We start from the raw sequence: 13148 nt of genomic DNA, 5'->3' as shown, positions 1-13148 counted from the left end.
AATAAGGTATGTAAAATATAAGTTCTCTTTCCCCTTTCTTCAAAGCTAATTTGTATTGTTTTTTTAGGACCTCTTGCAAGGTAGCAAGGAAGATAAACACCTGCCTGTGTTGTGAATGCACATGGGTTTGTCTTAATTTAAAATTTAAAAGAAGCCCAATTTGATGAATGTAAAAAGAGAAAGGGGTATTTGAGAAATAGGCCTCCATTTGCTTAGGGGGCTCTATTATGTGGCGCTGTGCTTGTTAAATGGGATATGTGTAATTTTGACAGAGCTTTAAAAATATTTGCTACTTGGCATTTATTTATTTATTTATTTATTTATTTATTTATTTATTTTTAGGGAGGGAAGGGATGGGGGGGGGGAGAGAGAGAGGGAGAGAGAGAAACATCAATGTGCGGTTGCTGGGGGTTATGGCCTGCAACCCAGGAATGTACCCTGGCTGGGAATCGAACCTGGGACACTTTGGTTCCCAGCCCACGCTCAATCCACTGAGCTACGCCAGCCAGGAGATACTTGGCTTTTTTAAAAAATATAAGCACAAAGGTGGTAGTATTTTTCTGTTATGATATGCTAACTATTGAAGATTTCTTACCAGAGAGCCTTTCTCTAAAAAGATATCATATCTTAGAACTGTTTGGGGGATAATCCTCACAAATATTGTTAGAGATCAATAAGATACCAGTTGGCATACTTCTTTGCCAGAGAGAACTTTTAAATCATATTGACAAGTGTTATATCTTCTCTTCCTTTGTCTTGGCTATAAATACAGTTTTCCCTATGCCTGTTTACTGATCTATTCAGATAAAATATTTGAGGAACACTGATTTCTTATCACTTTGATAGGAGATTTCCATAAGGTAAAATTAGACATCAGCTACACTTCATTGAGGAAGGCACTCCTCTATGAAGTGTAGCTGGTGCTGTATTTGGTGCTCTTAAATTTCAGTCTTGGATCACTTTTAGCAGTGATCGGAATTATGTTATTAAGAATAGGTATATATGGTATAATTAGTTCAATTAGGCCTGCCCTGTGTACTACAGAGCTATTCTGTATCAGGATGTTAATTGTGGAGGAAATACCAGTTTAATGTAAAATATTTTTTTCTTTCCAGGATTGGCCATTTGATGATGGTGCGCCACCCCCTAATCAGATAGTGGACGATTGGCTAAACCTATTAAAAACCAAATTTCGTGAAGAGCCAGGTTGCTGTGTTGCAGTGCATTGTGTTGCGGGATTGGGAAGGTAAGTTTTTACCCTTTTGTCTGTGAAGTCATTATCAAACATTTCACTTTGGTGGAAATTTACATTTATTACACTAAACATTAAATTGCCAGAAGGAAAGAAAATGAGAACAAAAGCTGGCATATGATTTCTCAGAGCTACTTTGTGTGTTCCACTGGTCGTCTGATTCTGACACCATACCAGATTTAGTGGGCGGTGGTCAGTAGTTGTTTCGAAACTGACTTAATATCTTTGACCTTATCTTTGAGCTAAAAATACAGTCTTAATTCCATGTTTTTTTTCTTTTTCTTCCCATTTCAAGTAACCAAAGGTTCAGGTTTTTGAAATGGGTGATGATATTTTAAAAATCTGTACATGGTTAATTTTGGATTGCATTGTATGGGAAGTTAATAGGTGGAGAGCAGGTGGCTAAACTTTAACTCCTGAAATGAGATGTATGGAGAACAAAAATTAACTTTGATTTTTTAAAAAAACCTTTATCCTTGAGCATTGCATGGATTGGTGTTGCTGTACTCAGCAGCAACAGTAGGTTAAATGTCAATTTATGGTGTTTGTACTTTGACTCAAAACATTAGCGCAGGCCATAGTGACTCAGGCTCTTACCTCTGCTTAGCTCTTTTATTTGCTACTTTTCTTTTTTAAAGTTTAGTAAAGTTTCTGAGTTTCAGTTCTTATCTTGAGGGGAGAAGGTAGTATTTTTAATTCGACTTGGATTAATTTTATAACTAGTAAGTACTTCAGGTAGTCCAAAGTTGGTGCCCTGTAATGGACTTAAAAAAATAATCATTTCCTTTGTTACATTAAAAAAATATACTTAGGCCTGGCCAGTGGCTCCATTGGTTGGAGTGGCATCCTATACACCAAAAGATTGTGGGTTCGATTCCTGGTCAGGGGACATACTTAGGTTGAGGGTTTGGTCCTTGGTTGGGCCACATGCGGGAGGTGGCCAGTCGATGTTTCTTTCTCACATTGATGTTTCTTTCTCTCTTTCTCTTTCTGTCCCTTCATCTCTAAAATCAATAAACATATCCTTGGGTGAAGATTAAAAAATAATAAAATTAAAAAATATATACATATACATACTTATAGAGACTGTTCCTAATTACCAATTCTCTGATACTTTCTCCTAGCCTATGAAAAGGATTAGCGTAGTTTTAGTATTTGATATGGAAATGATATTAAAGTTGATTTGTAACAGAAATCAGATAATTTTGGTAACGTAATCTGGGTTTTATTTTTAAAAATTTTTTATTGTTTTAGAGAGAGGAGAAGGAAGGGAGAAAGGGAGAGAAATATCAATGTGTAGTTGCCTCTCACATGCCCCCCCACCAGGGACCTGGCCTGTAACCCAGGCCTGTGCCCCGATGGGGGGAACTGAACTGGTAGCCCCTTGGTTCACAGGCCAGCACTCAATCCACTGGGCCATATCAGCCAGAGTATATAATCTGGGTTTTAAAAAAATTCTTTAATTCCAAGGATGCGTGGATATTTACAGATGAGTTTCTCTCTGCAGGGCACCTGTGCTGGTTGCACTTGCTTTGATTGAATGTGGAATGAAGTATGAAGATGCAGTTCAGTTTATAAGACAGTGAGTATGAAGTTTTATGTTCAGAAACACATAGAGCAAGATCATACAAGAAGAATGAATTGTGGAAAAGTATTCATTTGTAGTCTGGAATAATTTGTTGTCTTCGGCTTAAAATATTGTTTGTTTGAGGATATCAGAAAGAGAAAGTGATAAAGATACTCAAGACTCCTAGCTCCCAGATTTAAAGATTTCCTAATTTAGGTGGCAAGTGTGGACATTGTAGAATATGTCCAGTATATGACTTGAATATCTAGGAATCTTTAAAGTGAATAGCTAGGTAGAAGAGTCTCAGTAATCTTGTGTCTCTTTTAATGGATGTTTAAAGTACTTTCAAGCATAGCTGGTAGGCACAAAATAGACAGGGGGAGGTTAAGAATACTATGGGAAATGGAGAAGCCAAAGAACTTATATATACCACCCATGGACATGAACTAAGAGGGGGGATTGCTGGAGGGAGGGGGTGCAGGGCGGAGGGGAATAAAGGGAAGGAAAAAATGGGACAGCTGTAATAACAATCAATAAAATATAATTAAAAAATAAAGTACTTTCAAAATGCCCTGTCTATAATCAAGAGGCAAGCCAGAATCTATAGAGGTGCCGTGTATCACCAAGGACTCATAAGTTCAGGTGCAGAGTCCGGATGGTGGTGCCCAGACAGGGTCTTGGTGTCAGTCTGGAATAATGGGCCATGCTGTTTTGCTGTTCGGAATTCTTTGGCAGTTATTTTCTTAGCCTTTCTCTTTTTTCTTTAAAAAAGAGGAGGAAAAGAAAAAGACTGTTTGTGACAGGGCATGGAATGAATTGTAGCAGCTCTAGGAAGGAAACATATTTTAAGGAATGCCATCTGTGCCTGCTGCTTCATATAAATACTCTCTCATGCATCCTAAATACTTGCTACTGATTCTAATCTGAAGAATATTTTTAATCTAATTGGGAAGAGTATAGTCAGATGTCTCTGGATAAATCATTCTGATTTTTCTTAAATGTTTAATAGGTTAAAAAGAGCCAGCAAAGAAAACTGGTCTGTTCCTTCTCAGAAGGCACAGAAAGTGCCTATTTCAACCTAAGTGATTTTGTATGGGAAGTATGTTGACTTTCAGCTTTGTGGTATTGGAAAGGCCAAAGGCCATAAATAATGCATTTCAGTGACTTAGGTAGCTCCTTTCTTCTTGTATGATAAAGTTTGCCATTCTTGTATTTTGCAGGAAAAGAAGGGGAGCATTCAATTCCAAACAGCTGCTTTACCTGGAGAAATACCGACCTAAGATGCGATTACGCTTCAGAGATACCAACGGGCATTGCTGTGTTCAGTAGAAAGAAATACAAAGGCTGACGTGATTGTGGCATTTAGAGGGAACTCTTTGTACCTGGAAATGTGAATCTGGAATCTTGACTGTGTCATCAAAGTAGTGATGGATTCAGTACTCCTCAGCCACTCTTCTAATGATTGGAAAAAAGCAAACAAAAAAGAAATCCCTCTATTAACATGAATAAAAAATGTTTAAGAAAAGAAAAAGAGAAAGAAAAAAGGGATTAATTCAGTGGAGAATGATTTTGCTCTTAGTATTGAAGTTTGAATTTCTGCCAGGACTGAATTATTTCAAAATCTCTTGTCTTTTTTAACTTTTTCAAAATAGGCCTCTAAGGGAAACCAGCAGGACAGTAAGTAGCCTGTGCAGAGTCATCTGTTTGGGGAGCTCACTCTTCCATTATGCTTGGCACATAGATCTCCATGTTGTGTGATTTCTTTCTTTTTTCTTGATTTGAGGGTAGGGGGTGGGGGCTACAATATTCCTCTCTTCTCTCCTTTCCTTATTCCTCTCCTTTTCCCCGATACAAGCTGTAGATGGAATAGGAGAAGCCCTTGTTGCTGTAGATGTGCGTGCAGTCTGGCAGCCTTAAGCCCACCTGGGCACTTTTAGAAAAAAAAAAAAAAAACACCAAAAAAAAAAAAAGCAGTGGCATATCTATTATATGATCCAGGTGGTTTTTAGTCTTTACTGATGATGGGGTGTTCATGTTAGTTTCTTTTCTTGAAAACTCTATACAACATTAGGCAAAGTAGCCAAGAGCCTTTTGTTTGTGGTTTTGTTTTGGTAAGTTAGTGGGGAAATGGCATTTCAGGAGGAGTCTCTTAAAGAGCTTAGCTGTAAGTCAATTCTTCGCTTTTCCAACCAATGAAGCTAAGTGGGTATCCCAGAAAGTTTGTTTTCTGAAGGGGAGTACTCCAGTCCATCACTAAAGATGTGTCCAGGGAGAGAGTTAGCACACATTCTACACCTTGTAGAGTTGTGGGCTGTGTGTAGCAGTACTCGCTGATTTTCTGTCTAATGATGTCAGAGAATGCTGGTAGTTGGAAATTTTTATTTTAGGATTTATTTGTACTCTGAATTTTCAGGAACAGTCAGAGGAGTAGCAGCAAAGATATAATGTCTTGGACTTGAGAAATGCCTGCATGGGTATTTTCCAAACTGCCCCCATATGTACAGTTCAGTTTAACCACTGATTGCCTTGTTATTTTCTTACTAGGTTCTTTATGAGATAAAACCAACAATGCCTAGTGAGTACGTGTCCACAGGCCTAACAGGGTAGGAGAGAGACATAGAGCAGCGCAACCAGTAGCAAAAGGACTATGTTGCTAGTGGTATTTGGTGTAGTGTCATTTTTGCTGATTCTTTGTTGGGTTCAATGTGCTGATCTAGAAAAACTGTTTTTTTGCTATTTTGTAGAAGGCAGTTTTGACCAGGCTGTATCAACAAAGCAAGTTGAAAGACACCTTAAGGGGCTTCTGCACTCTTCATTTAAATATTACACACTTCCTAGTGCTCTGCTTCTAAGGATTGGAATAAAGGCTTAGGGTCATCTTGTCTTGCTGGAATTTGATATGCAGAGCCATAAACTTCCCATTTTGTTAGAATCAGCTAGACCAGTAGGAATGGACTGGGGCCTTGTCGTGACGATACCTCAGACATTGGCTGGCTATGTGAACTGCCTATCTCTGATGCCAGGGTTGTTTTGCTCTTAAACTAAATGAAAAATCTGTAGATGCTCTCCTCCCCCATCCCAGAAAACAAAACAAAATAATGCTTTTTGAAATTGTTTCTAGGGTTTTAAAGTGGAAAATGATGGTACTATCCAAAATCCTGTATTTTAGAACATATAGGCTCAAGATCAAAACAGAATATTCTCAAAGCTCAGATAGATTGTCTGTTGACTCCAAGGGTTTTGATCAATACCATAACAAACCTTTTTCCTTTGACATGCTCTGATTTTTGTTGTCTGCGGGGAGGGAGAGACAGAGAGAGAGAGAGAAACAGTTGTGTGTGTGCGTGTGTGTGCAGTGTCCACCAGTATCAGTGCCTGCCTGAGTTAGGAAAATTACATTCCTGGTTCTGTGTGAGGAGAAGGGTGTATAAAGCAACATGAAACATTAGCCCTCATTTTGTTTTAAATTGCAGACTAATGTTAATTGTTCTCAGAACTGGATTTTCTTCCTCAAAATTAAGGTTTTTTTTTATCTTTTGGATTTAATGAAGTATTGCTAGCTGAAGCCAGTTTGACATGGGGGGAGATGTCAGACTGATGAAAGATGTGCAGCCTGATTGGAAACCAAACCCTGAACCCTTTTAAAGAACAATAAACATATTTTACATGCTCTTTGTGTGTGTGTGTGTTCTTTACCCCATGCTGGGTTTCATTTGTCTCCTTAGAAAACTTGGTATTCTCAAGGCCTGATTTGGGTCCTACTAATTACTGCAAGGAGGTGAAATAATTAGAGGTTGGGAAGTTTGTAGGTTTCATGCCATCCAGGTGTGTTCAGGAAGGGCAAACTTACTGGGGTACATTTGCTGCATTTTCTAGTTCAGTTCTTGGGCACAACACTGCAGGAATTCAGCATCTTGTCTCATTCCAAAGGACTTGTTTACACCATAGGTCTTGACGAAGCATTGCAAGTTTTTACATGAACTGTGGAAGGAGGAACTCTATGTATCATAGGAGTGGAGGTGGGGAATTTCCTTTAAACCATGGGTAAGCATTTCAGCCACCCATTCAGATAACAAACTTAACGTGCTCAAGTAACAAGAATGAAAAGATAAGACCCTGATCCCACTTTGGAGGACCTCAGTCTAGAAGAAGAGTTGCCTATGTGGACATGAGCAGAGAGTGATTCCAGTACTATGTGACATAATTCATTGATCCGCTCACTTGTCTTTAATTTTTCACTTCATGTCCATCATCCAGCTTCGGTTCAGTGTCCCATGGTTAGTCACTCGTGGCTACGCAGTGAAATTGCCTCTCCCCATCTCTTGCTTCATTGTATGGACTTGCCTGGCTCAACTCCATTTGGTTGAGTTCAATATGTCACCTTCTCTGCTCTTAGGCACTTGAGCAACTGAACCTGATGGCTCTGCCCCTGAAGTGGTGGCCTCTGTTTAAAGTAGACCTTTGCACCGCTTGACAATCCAACTACGTTTCTCTATTCCATATACTCATTCACTCTCCTTGAAAGCACTACATTTGAACACTTTTCCCATCCTCACTCTGTTTATGACCTTTTTTCTTTTAAACAAAATTTCCATGAGGCTCCTACTATCACATCTATTTACCTATCTACATCTGTGCTTATATACTGTGTCTCCTCTAGTTACAAAAATGTTCACATTTCTAATCCCTGGAACCTGTAAATACGTGTGTCTCTTACATGGCAAAAGGGACTTTGCGACCATCACCATGCTGCAGATCTTGAGGTGGAGAGATTATCCTGGGTTGTGTGGGCGGGCCTGATCTAATTGCATGGGTCCTTAAAAGAAGAGCATCTTGCCTGCCTGAGGTCAGGAGATGTGACTGGGGAAGACTGGTTGATAGATGCCGTGTTGCTGACTTTGGAAGACAGGAGAAGGGGGCCTCTAGAACCTGGAAAAATAAAGGAAACATTCTCTCCCAGAGCCTCCAAAAAGGAATTCAGCCTGCCAACACTTTGATTTTCGTCCCATGTGGGACTCGGATAATAAGTCTTGTTTTCAGCCACTAACAACAGAGTTGTGTTAACTTACTGCACCGGCAGTAGAAAACTAATGCAGATTTTTGCCTCCCAGGATACCACACTCGAGTTTTTGCCTAGTTAAGCATCCACACCTCAGTTTGAGTTTCTGGTTCCTTGTTAGCTCCTCCACTTTTGCTCCATCTGCTCGGACTCTGTTCTTGACCCCAGACCCATTATCCAGTGCCTACTCGACATCTCTCACGGATGTCTCATAGTTCAAAGTCAACTTCAAGGTTTTCCACGAACACCCTCTTTACAGGTTTCAGGTGTACAATTCTGTGATACATCACCTGGATATTGTATTGTGTGTTCCCCACCCCAAGTCAAGTCTCCTTCCATCACCATTTATCCCCCCTTTGCCCTCTTCTACCTCCTCCCAGTCCCCTTTCCCTCTGGTAATCAATCACCTCTTGTCTGAGTCTATGAGTTTTTTTTCTTTGCTTAATCCTTTCACCTCTTCACCCAGGCCCACATGACCCCTCCCCTCTGACAGTTGTCAGTCTATTCTCTGCAAGTCTGTTTCTATTTTGTTCATTAGATTCCACATATAAGTTAAATCAAATGGTACTTGTCTTTCTCACAGACTTTATTGTCTCTCCCCACCAGAATAAGGGGCACAGATTTTTCGTTGTTCACTGTGTTTTCATCAAGAATGGTGCTTGACATGTACTAAATGCTCCATAAATATTGAATGAATGGGTTCTGGCTGGTATAGCTCAGTGGATTGAGTGTGGGCTTATGAACCAAAGGGTCATTGGTTCAATTCCCAGTCAGGGCACATGCTTGGGTTGTGGGCCAGGTCCTCAGTTGGGGACATGTGAGGGGCAACCACACATTGACATTTCTCTCCCATTCTTAATAGAGGTAGAAAAGGTTGATGCATGAGCTGGCTATAATAAAAAAGATGGACGATAACATGTCTTGGCAAGGGTGTGGGGAAATTGGAATCGTTACACATTGCTGATGGCCATGTCAGAGGGGTGGAGCTGCTTTTGAAAGCTGTTTCTCAAAAAGTTAAATGTAGATTGTCAGATGACCCAGAATCCCAGTATATCCAATACCCGATTCTAGATGTATACCTTAGAGAACTGAAAATGTTAGTGGTTGCCTGGGGTAGGGGTGGGAAGAGGGAGTGACCGCTAATGGATGTGGGGTTCTTTTGAGGGAGATAAAAATGTTCTGGAATTAGTGGTGATGGTTACAGGACTGTGAATGTGCTAAATGTCACTGAATTGTACACTTAAAATAAGGCTGATGTGGGGGAAGCAAACTTCAGGCAGCAGAAGTGAGAGAGAGGAGTATGAAAGAGCGAGGTACATGTGGGAGAAGTGGCATGACGTGGGCCAGGCAGGGCTGGTTGTCACCAGACGAGGCAGTGCTCTGCACACTCCTCCACTGTGCTTCCCTCTCCACCCCCAAGACCACGACTAGCTGGGTCAGAGGTAGACAGTTGGCCCAAAGCTAAGCAGTGGCAAGATTCTCGGTTTCAACTCAGGGAGACTCTTGGATATGAGGAGCCAGTGGGGCCAGTCCGTGTGTTCAGTCACATGTGACATGAGTAACAGGACGGGGGAAGGAGGATGGAGCAGCAGCCGAGGGAAAGCAGACTGGAGAGACCGTGGCCTAGGAGCAGGGAGAAATACCTTGGCTCCAGCCGATTCTGAGTTCCACTTTCCCGTGAGGTCCAGGTGGATGCTTCTTCTAGAGCACTTTCAGTGGTTTCTGCCCCTTCCCTCGCCCCTTAATTAAAGTAGTTTGAGTCATTTTCCTAATAGCCAACTAAAACTTGATTTGGGCACCTGCCACATACTATGCACTATTCTAGGCACTGAGGACATAGTGGCAAGTAAGATCAACTTTGTCCATGTAGGGCTTAAATTCTAGTGGAAAAGACAAATGAAAGTGGGAATGAATAAACAAGTACAGGAATAGGCAACCATTTCAGAGAGTGATCAGTGCTCGGAAGATAGGAAGTAAAGCCTGTAAGAGGCCAGTGATTGGAGTTATGTGTGGAGCTGAGTGGAAAGGTGAGGGAAGGTCTCTGAGGAAGGGGAAGGAGCCTACTGTGTGCAAATGCTTTGTGAAGATGGTGGAAGCCCTTTCCAATCACTATGCATAACAGTATGTAAATTTGGAAGATTGAGCTTGGTATGTTCAGCGAACAGCCGTGTGGGTAGTATGGCTGGAGTGTGGTGAGCAGTGAAGGTGAAATTTTGGCAGAGGCCAAATTGATTTGGTATGGCTGGGAAGGCTGGGGTCATATTGCAGAAAGTATTATGTATCATAGCAAGAAATTTAAGAGCTTATTTAGGGTTTCTCAATCAAGAGGAAACATCAGAGTTACCCATGCGGTTTACTCAAAATGTCCATGTCCAGCCACTACCAAGGCCATTCTGAATCAGAGTCTCGAGTTGGGGATCTCTGCTTGGGGCGATGAGGAAACTGTGAAGGTTGGTAAACACAGGAGCTACATGGTCAGATCTGTGTTCAAAAAAGTTATCCGAGAAGCTCCTTCAATGAGATGCCATGCCTGTTATGCAAACTCAGTGCCTGGTCTGTGCTAGACACGCAGTAAGTATCAGTGGCATAAATGAGAGTGGACTGGAGCGAGAAGCTGAGAGGCCATTATGGGTGGCGGGTTGCTGAAGGCTTGCAGTAGGCCAGCACTGGGGAGCTGGGGCCTCAACTAAGAGAATGACAGAGGAATAGGGTAGAAGACTATCTTTCCTTTTAGCCACTAGAGTCCTGAGAGCCCAGATTATATGAAAAGATACCAGTATATCTGCATTCACATTTCAAGGGATTAATTTGCCTCCACTGGGATATCTGGCCGGTGGCAGGGAGAAGATTTGTAGAACCACCCCCACCTCAGGTCCACCCACAGATTACACAGTGCAAATGGCAGCAATTAGAATACCTCACTGCTTTCAACCTTGCCGACTGCCCTGGGAGAGTTAACTGGCAAGTGTGACTGTGTGATGCCTCTGTCTCCTTTGCTGTTTGGGGGTCGGGGCAGATAGGAAGATGGAGGAATAAGCAGTCAACACTAGCCAACATCTGCCGAGTAAGGCTGTGCTCACAATTTTATTACCGCATGATCATCTCATTCAATCTTCATGGGCTTCTACTCATTGCTAACCCCATTTTGTAGAGGAGGAAACTGACAAGAGAAATAACAAACAGGAGGCTAGGCTAGAGTTTGAATCGGTTCGTCTGACTCCAAAATCGGTACTTAATCTGGTTGGCTGTATGGGTTTGGTAGAATGGGAAGATGTCATGTGTGGGCTGTTGCTGTGGGTTTTTGCGCACAATAGGAGTCCCTGTCACTTGAGCTGCATCTTTGTTAAGGGTGTGCGTGGAGCGTATGTCTGCATGTGTATAACAGTGTGTATAACAGTCAGTGGATTTAACTTGTGCAAACTCCATGTGATGGACCCTACCAGTAACAAAGCAGGACATTGAAGCAATGTGGTTTATATTGGCTTGGCCAAAAAGTTTAGTTTTTTCTGTATGATGGATGGCTCTAGTAGTGCTTAGTTTTCTTTAACTTCATGTGAAACAATTTTGTTAGGTTGTATTTTGACAGCTGTCATATCAGCATACATTTTTTAAAAAGAATCAAAATTGGTGAAATTTTGTGCAGCCATTTAATATTGAAGATGGAAGAAGATGTATACACAACATTTTCAGCATCTGATGCTTTGTTATTTCAAGAAAGGTAAAAATGCAACTGAGACATAAAAAAGATTTGTGCAGTGTGAGGAGAAGGTGCTGTGTGACTGATTGTGTCAAAAGTGGTTTGCGAAGTTTCTTGGTACTATTGACATTTTGGCCAAATAATTCTTTGTTGTGGGGCTGTCTTGTGCATTGGAAGATGTTTAGCAGCACCCCTGGCCTCTATCAACTAGAAGCCAATAGCGGAAGATAGCCAATATTACTCAAAATGTCTAAATCAATGAAGTTATGGGAGAAAATGAAAACTGTGTCCGTTACAGAAAAAAAACTAAACAGACTTTTTGGCCAACCCAGTAGTTTATAATTGGCTCCCTATTACTGTTGGCTGGTTCTCCTGCACATAGAGTATGATTCCAGGATTGGTATTTGATTTAAGAAATTTTCAAATTGATTTTATCTTTAGTGCATTAATGTGTGGCCTAAATTCCTCCAGAGGCATTTGGTAACCTGTCTAGACATGCTTTAGCAATCATAACTGGGTCTGGGCTGGCAGAGCTACAGCTTGTATCCAGCACAGATAAATCACTTTTCTGAACAGACTTTTCTACCTAAGTCCTGTGACTTATTTTTTTTTTTAGGGCTCCTCAAGTGTATACCCCCTTGAAATTGGAGCCTATTTTCCATATCGTGCTAAAACAGACGAATGAGAATTTGTTAACCCAAGTGGATTTCATCTCTATTGTTCTGCTGGAACAGAACACATACATATGCAAGGAATGGCGTGGAAATCAGCCTTATGTTCTAGGGTGGCCAATTGTAATGTCTTTTAAAATCAGGAACTATGAAACGTGACCCCCAGATGAGAATGTTATCGACGCAGCTGTGTGCATGAAATGCTGGAGAACGTTCTGTGGTTTCACAAGGATTAGTGGAGGTAAATGTTTTTCAGTGAAAGGACTTTTTTTCAGCTCTGGGAGTGCAGGATAGATCGCTGCTGCATGAAAATACCAATTAATCATCTTTTGATGCTTTTATGCAAATGATATATTTGACTTTCATTTTGAGTTGTCATTAACACCTGGAACCCTAAGATTGATAACAGGTAAAACAAAAATTTTTTTTGATAACGGGTAACATTTTTAAAGAATTACATAAATAAAAGATTTGAGTTTTAGGTGTTTAGGTGAATTTATAGTACTTTTTATTCATTACTTACCGGTCCTCTTGAAACCTAAACTAATCACAGGATGCGACAAAGTAGAGAAGGCAGCCTTCGAACAGACCAGTTTTTTTCAGTAGTGAAAAAGGGTGACTTGGAAATGCTAAACTCTGCAAATGCTTCTTCTGCCGTTTGCAATGACTGGCCCACAGGAGAGGCCACGTGCCTTGCCTTGAGACAGCGCTGGTCCTTTATTTTTAATGAAGATTTTCCTTCCTATGTGTACTCCTTGCTTTAAAAAAATACTTTTTTTTTCAGAATGAAATAAAAAATAGGGTTATTGAAGAAGTTTTGGGAAATACAGGGGAAGGGACGAAAAGACCCTCACTGGTGTGCCATTATTAACATTATTATGTATTCCTTTGACTTCCCTTCC

General features: G+C 40.9%; 1 protein-coding gene across 2 annotated transcripts in view; it reads left to right on the top strand.

Moving 5' to 3' along the window:
* Nucleotides 1–6489, top strand: part of PTP4A2 (protein tyrosine phosphatase 4A2) — a 28940-nt gene extending 22451 nt beyond the window's left edge. For both annotated transcript variants that reach the window (XM_045858963.1, XM_045858964.1), the window contains 3 exons: nucleotides 1116–1246; nucleotides 2760–2834; nucleotides 4040–6489. In XM_045858963.1, the coding sequence (XP_045714919.1) occupies nucleotides 1116–1246; nucleotides 2760–2834; nucleotides 4040–4148 (315 nt within the window). In that variant the 3' untranslated portion in view covers nucleotides 4149–6489. The remainder of the gene's footprint in view (nucleotides 1–1115; nucleotides 1247–2759; nucleotides 2835–4039) is intronic.
* The last annotated feature ends 6659 nt before the right edge of the window (nucleotides 6490–13148 follow it).

This window comes from Phyllostomus hastatus, unplaced genomic scaffold (assembly GCF_019186645.2).
Source record: "Phyllostomus hastatus isolate PE091 unplaced genomic scaffold, TTU_PhHast_1.1 phas_scaffold_182, whole genome shotgun sequence".
NCBI lineage: Eukaryota > Metazoa > Chordata > Mammalia > Chiroptera > Phyllostomidae > Phyllostomus > Phyllostomus hastatus.
Note: the sequence above shows the minus strand (reverse complement) of the source record. Positions and strands in the feature narration are given on the sequence as shown.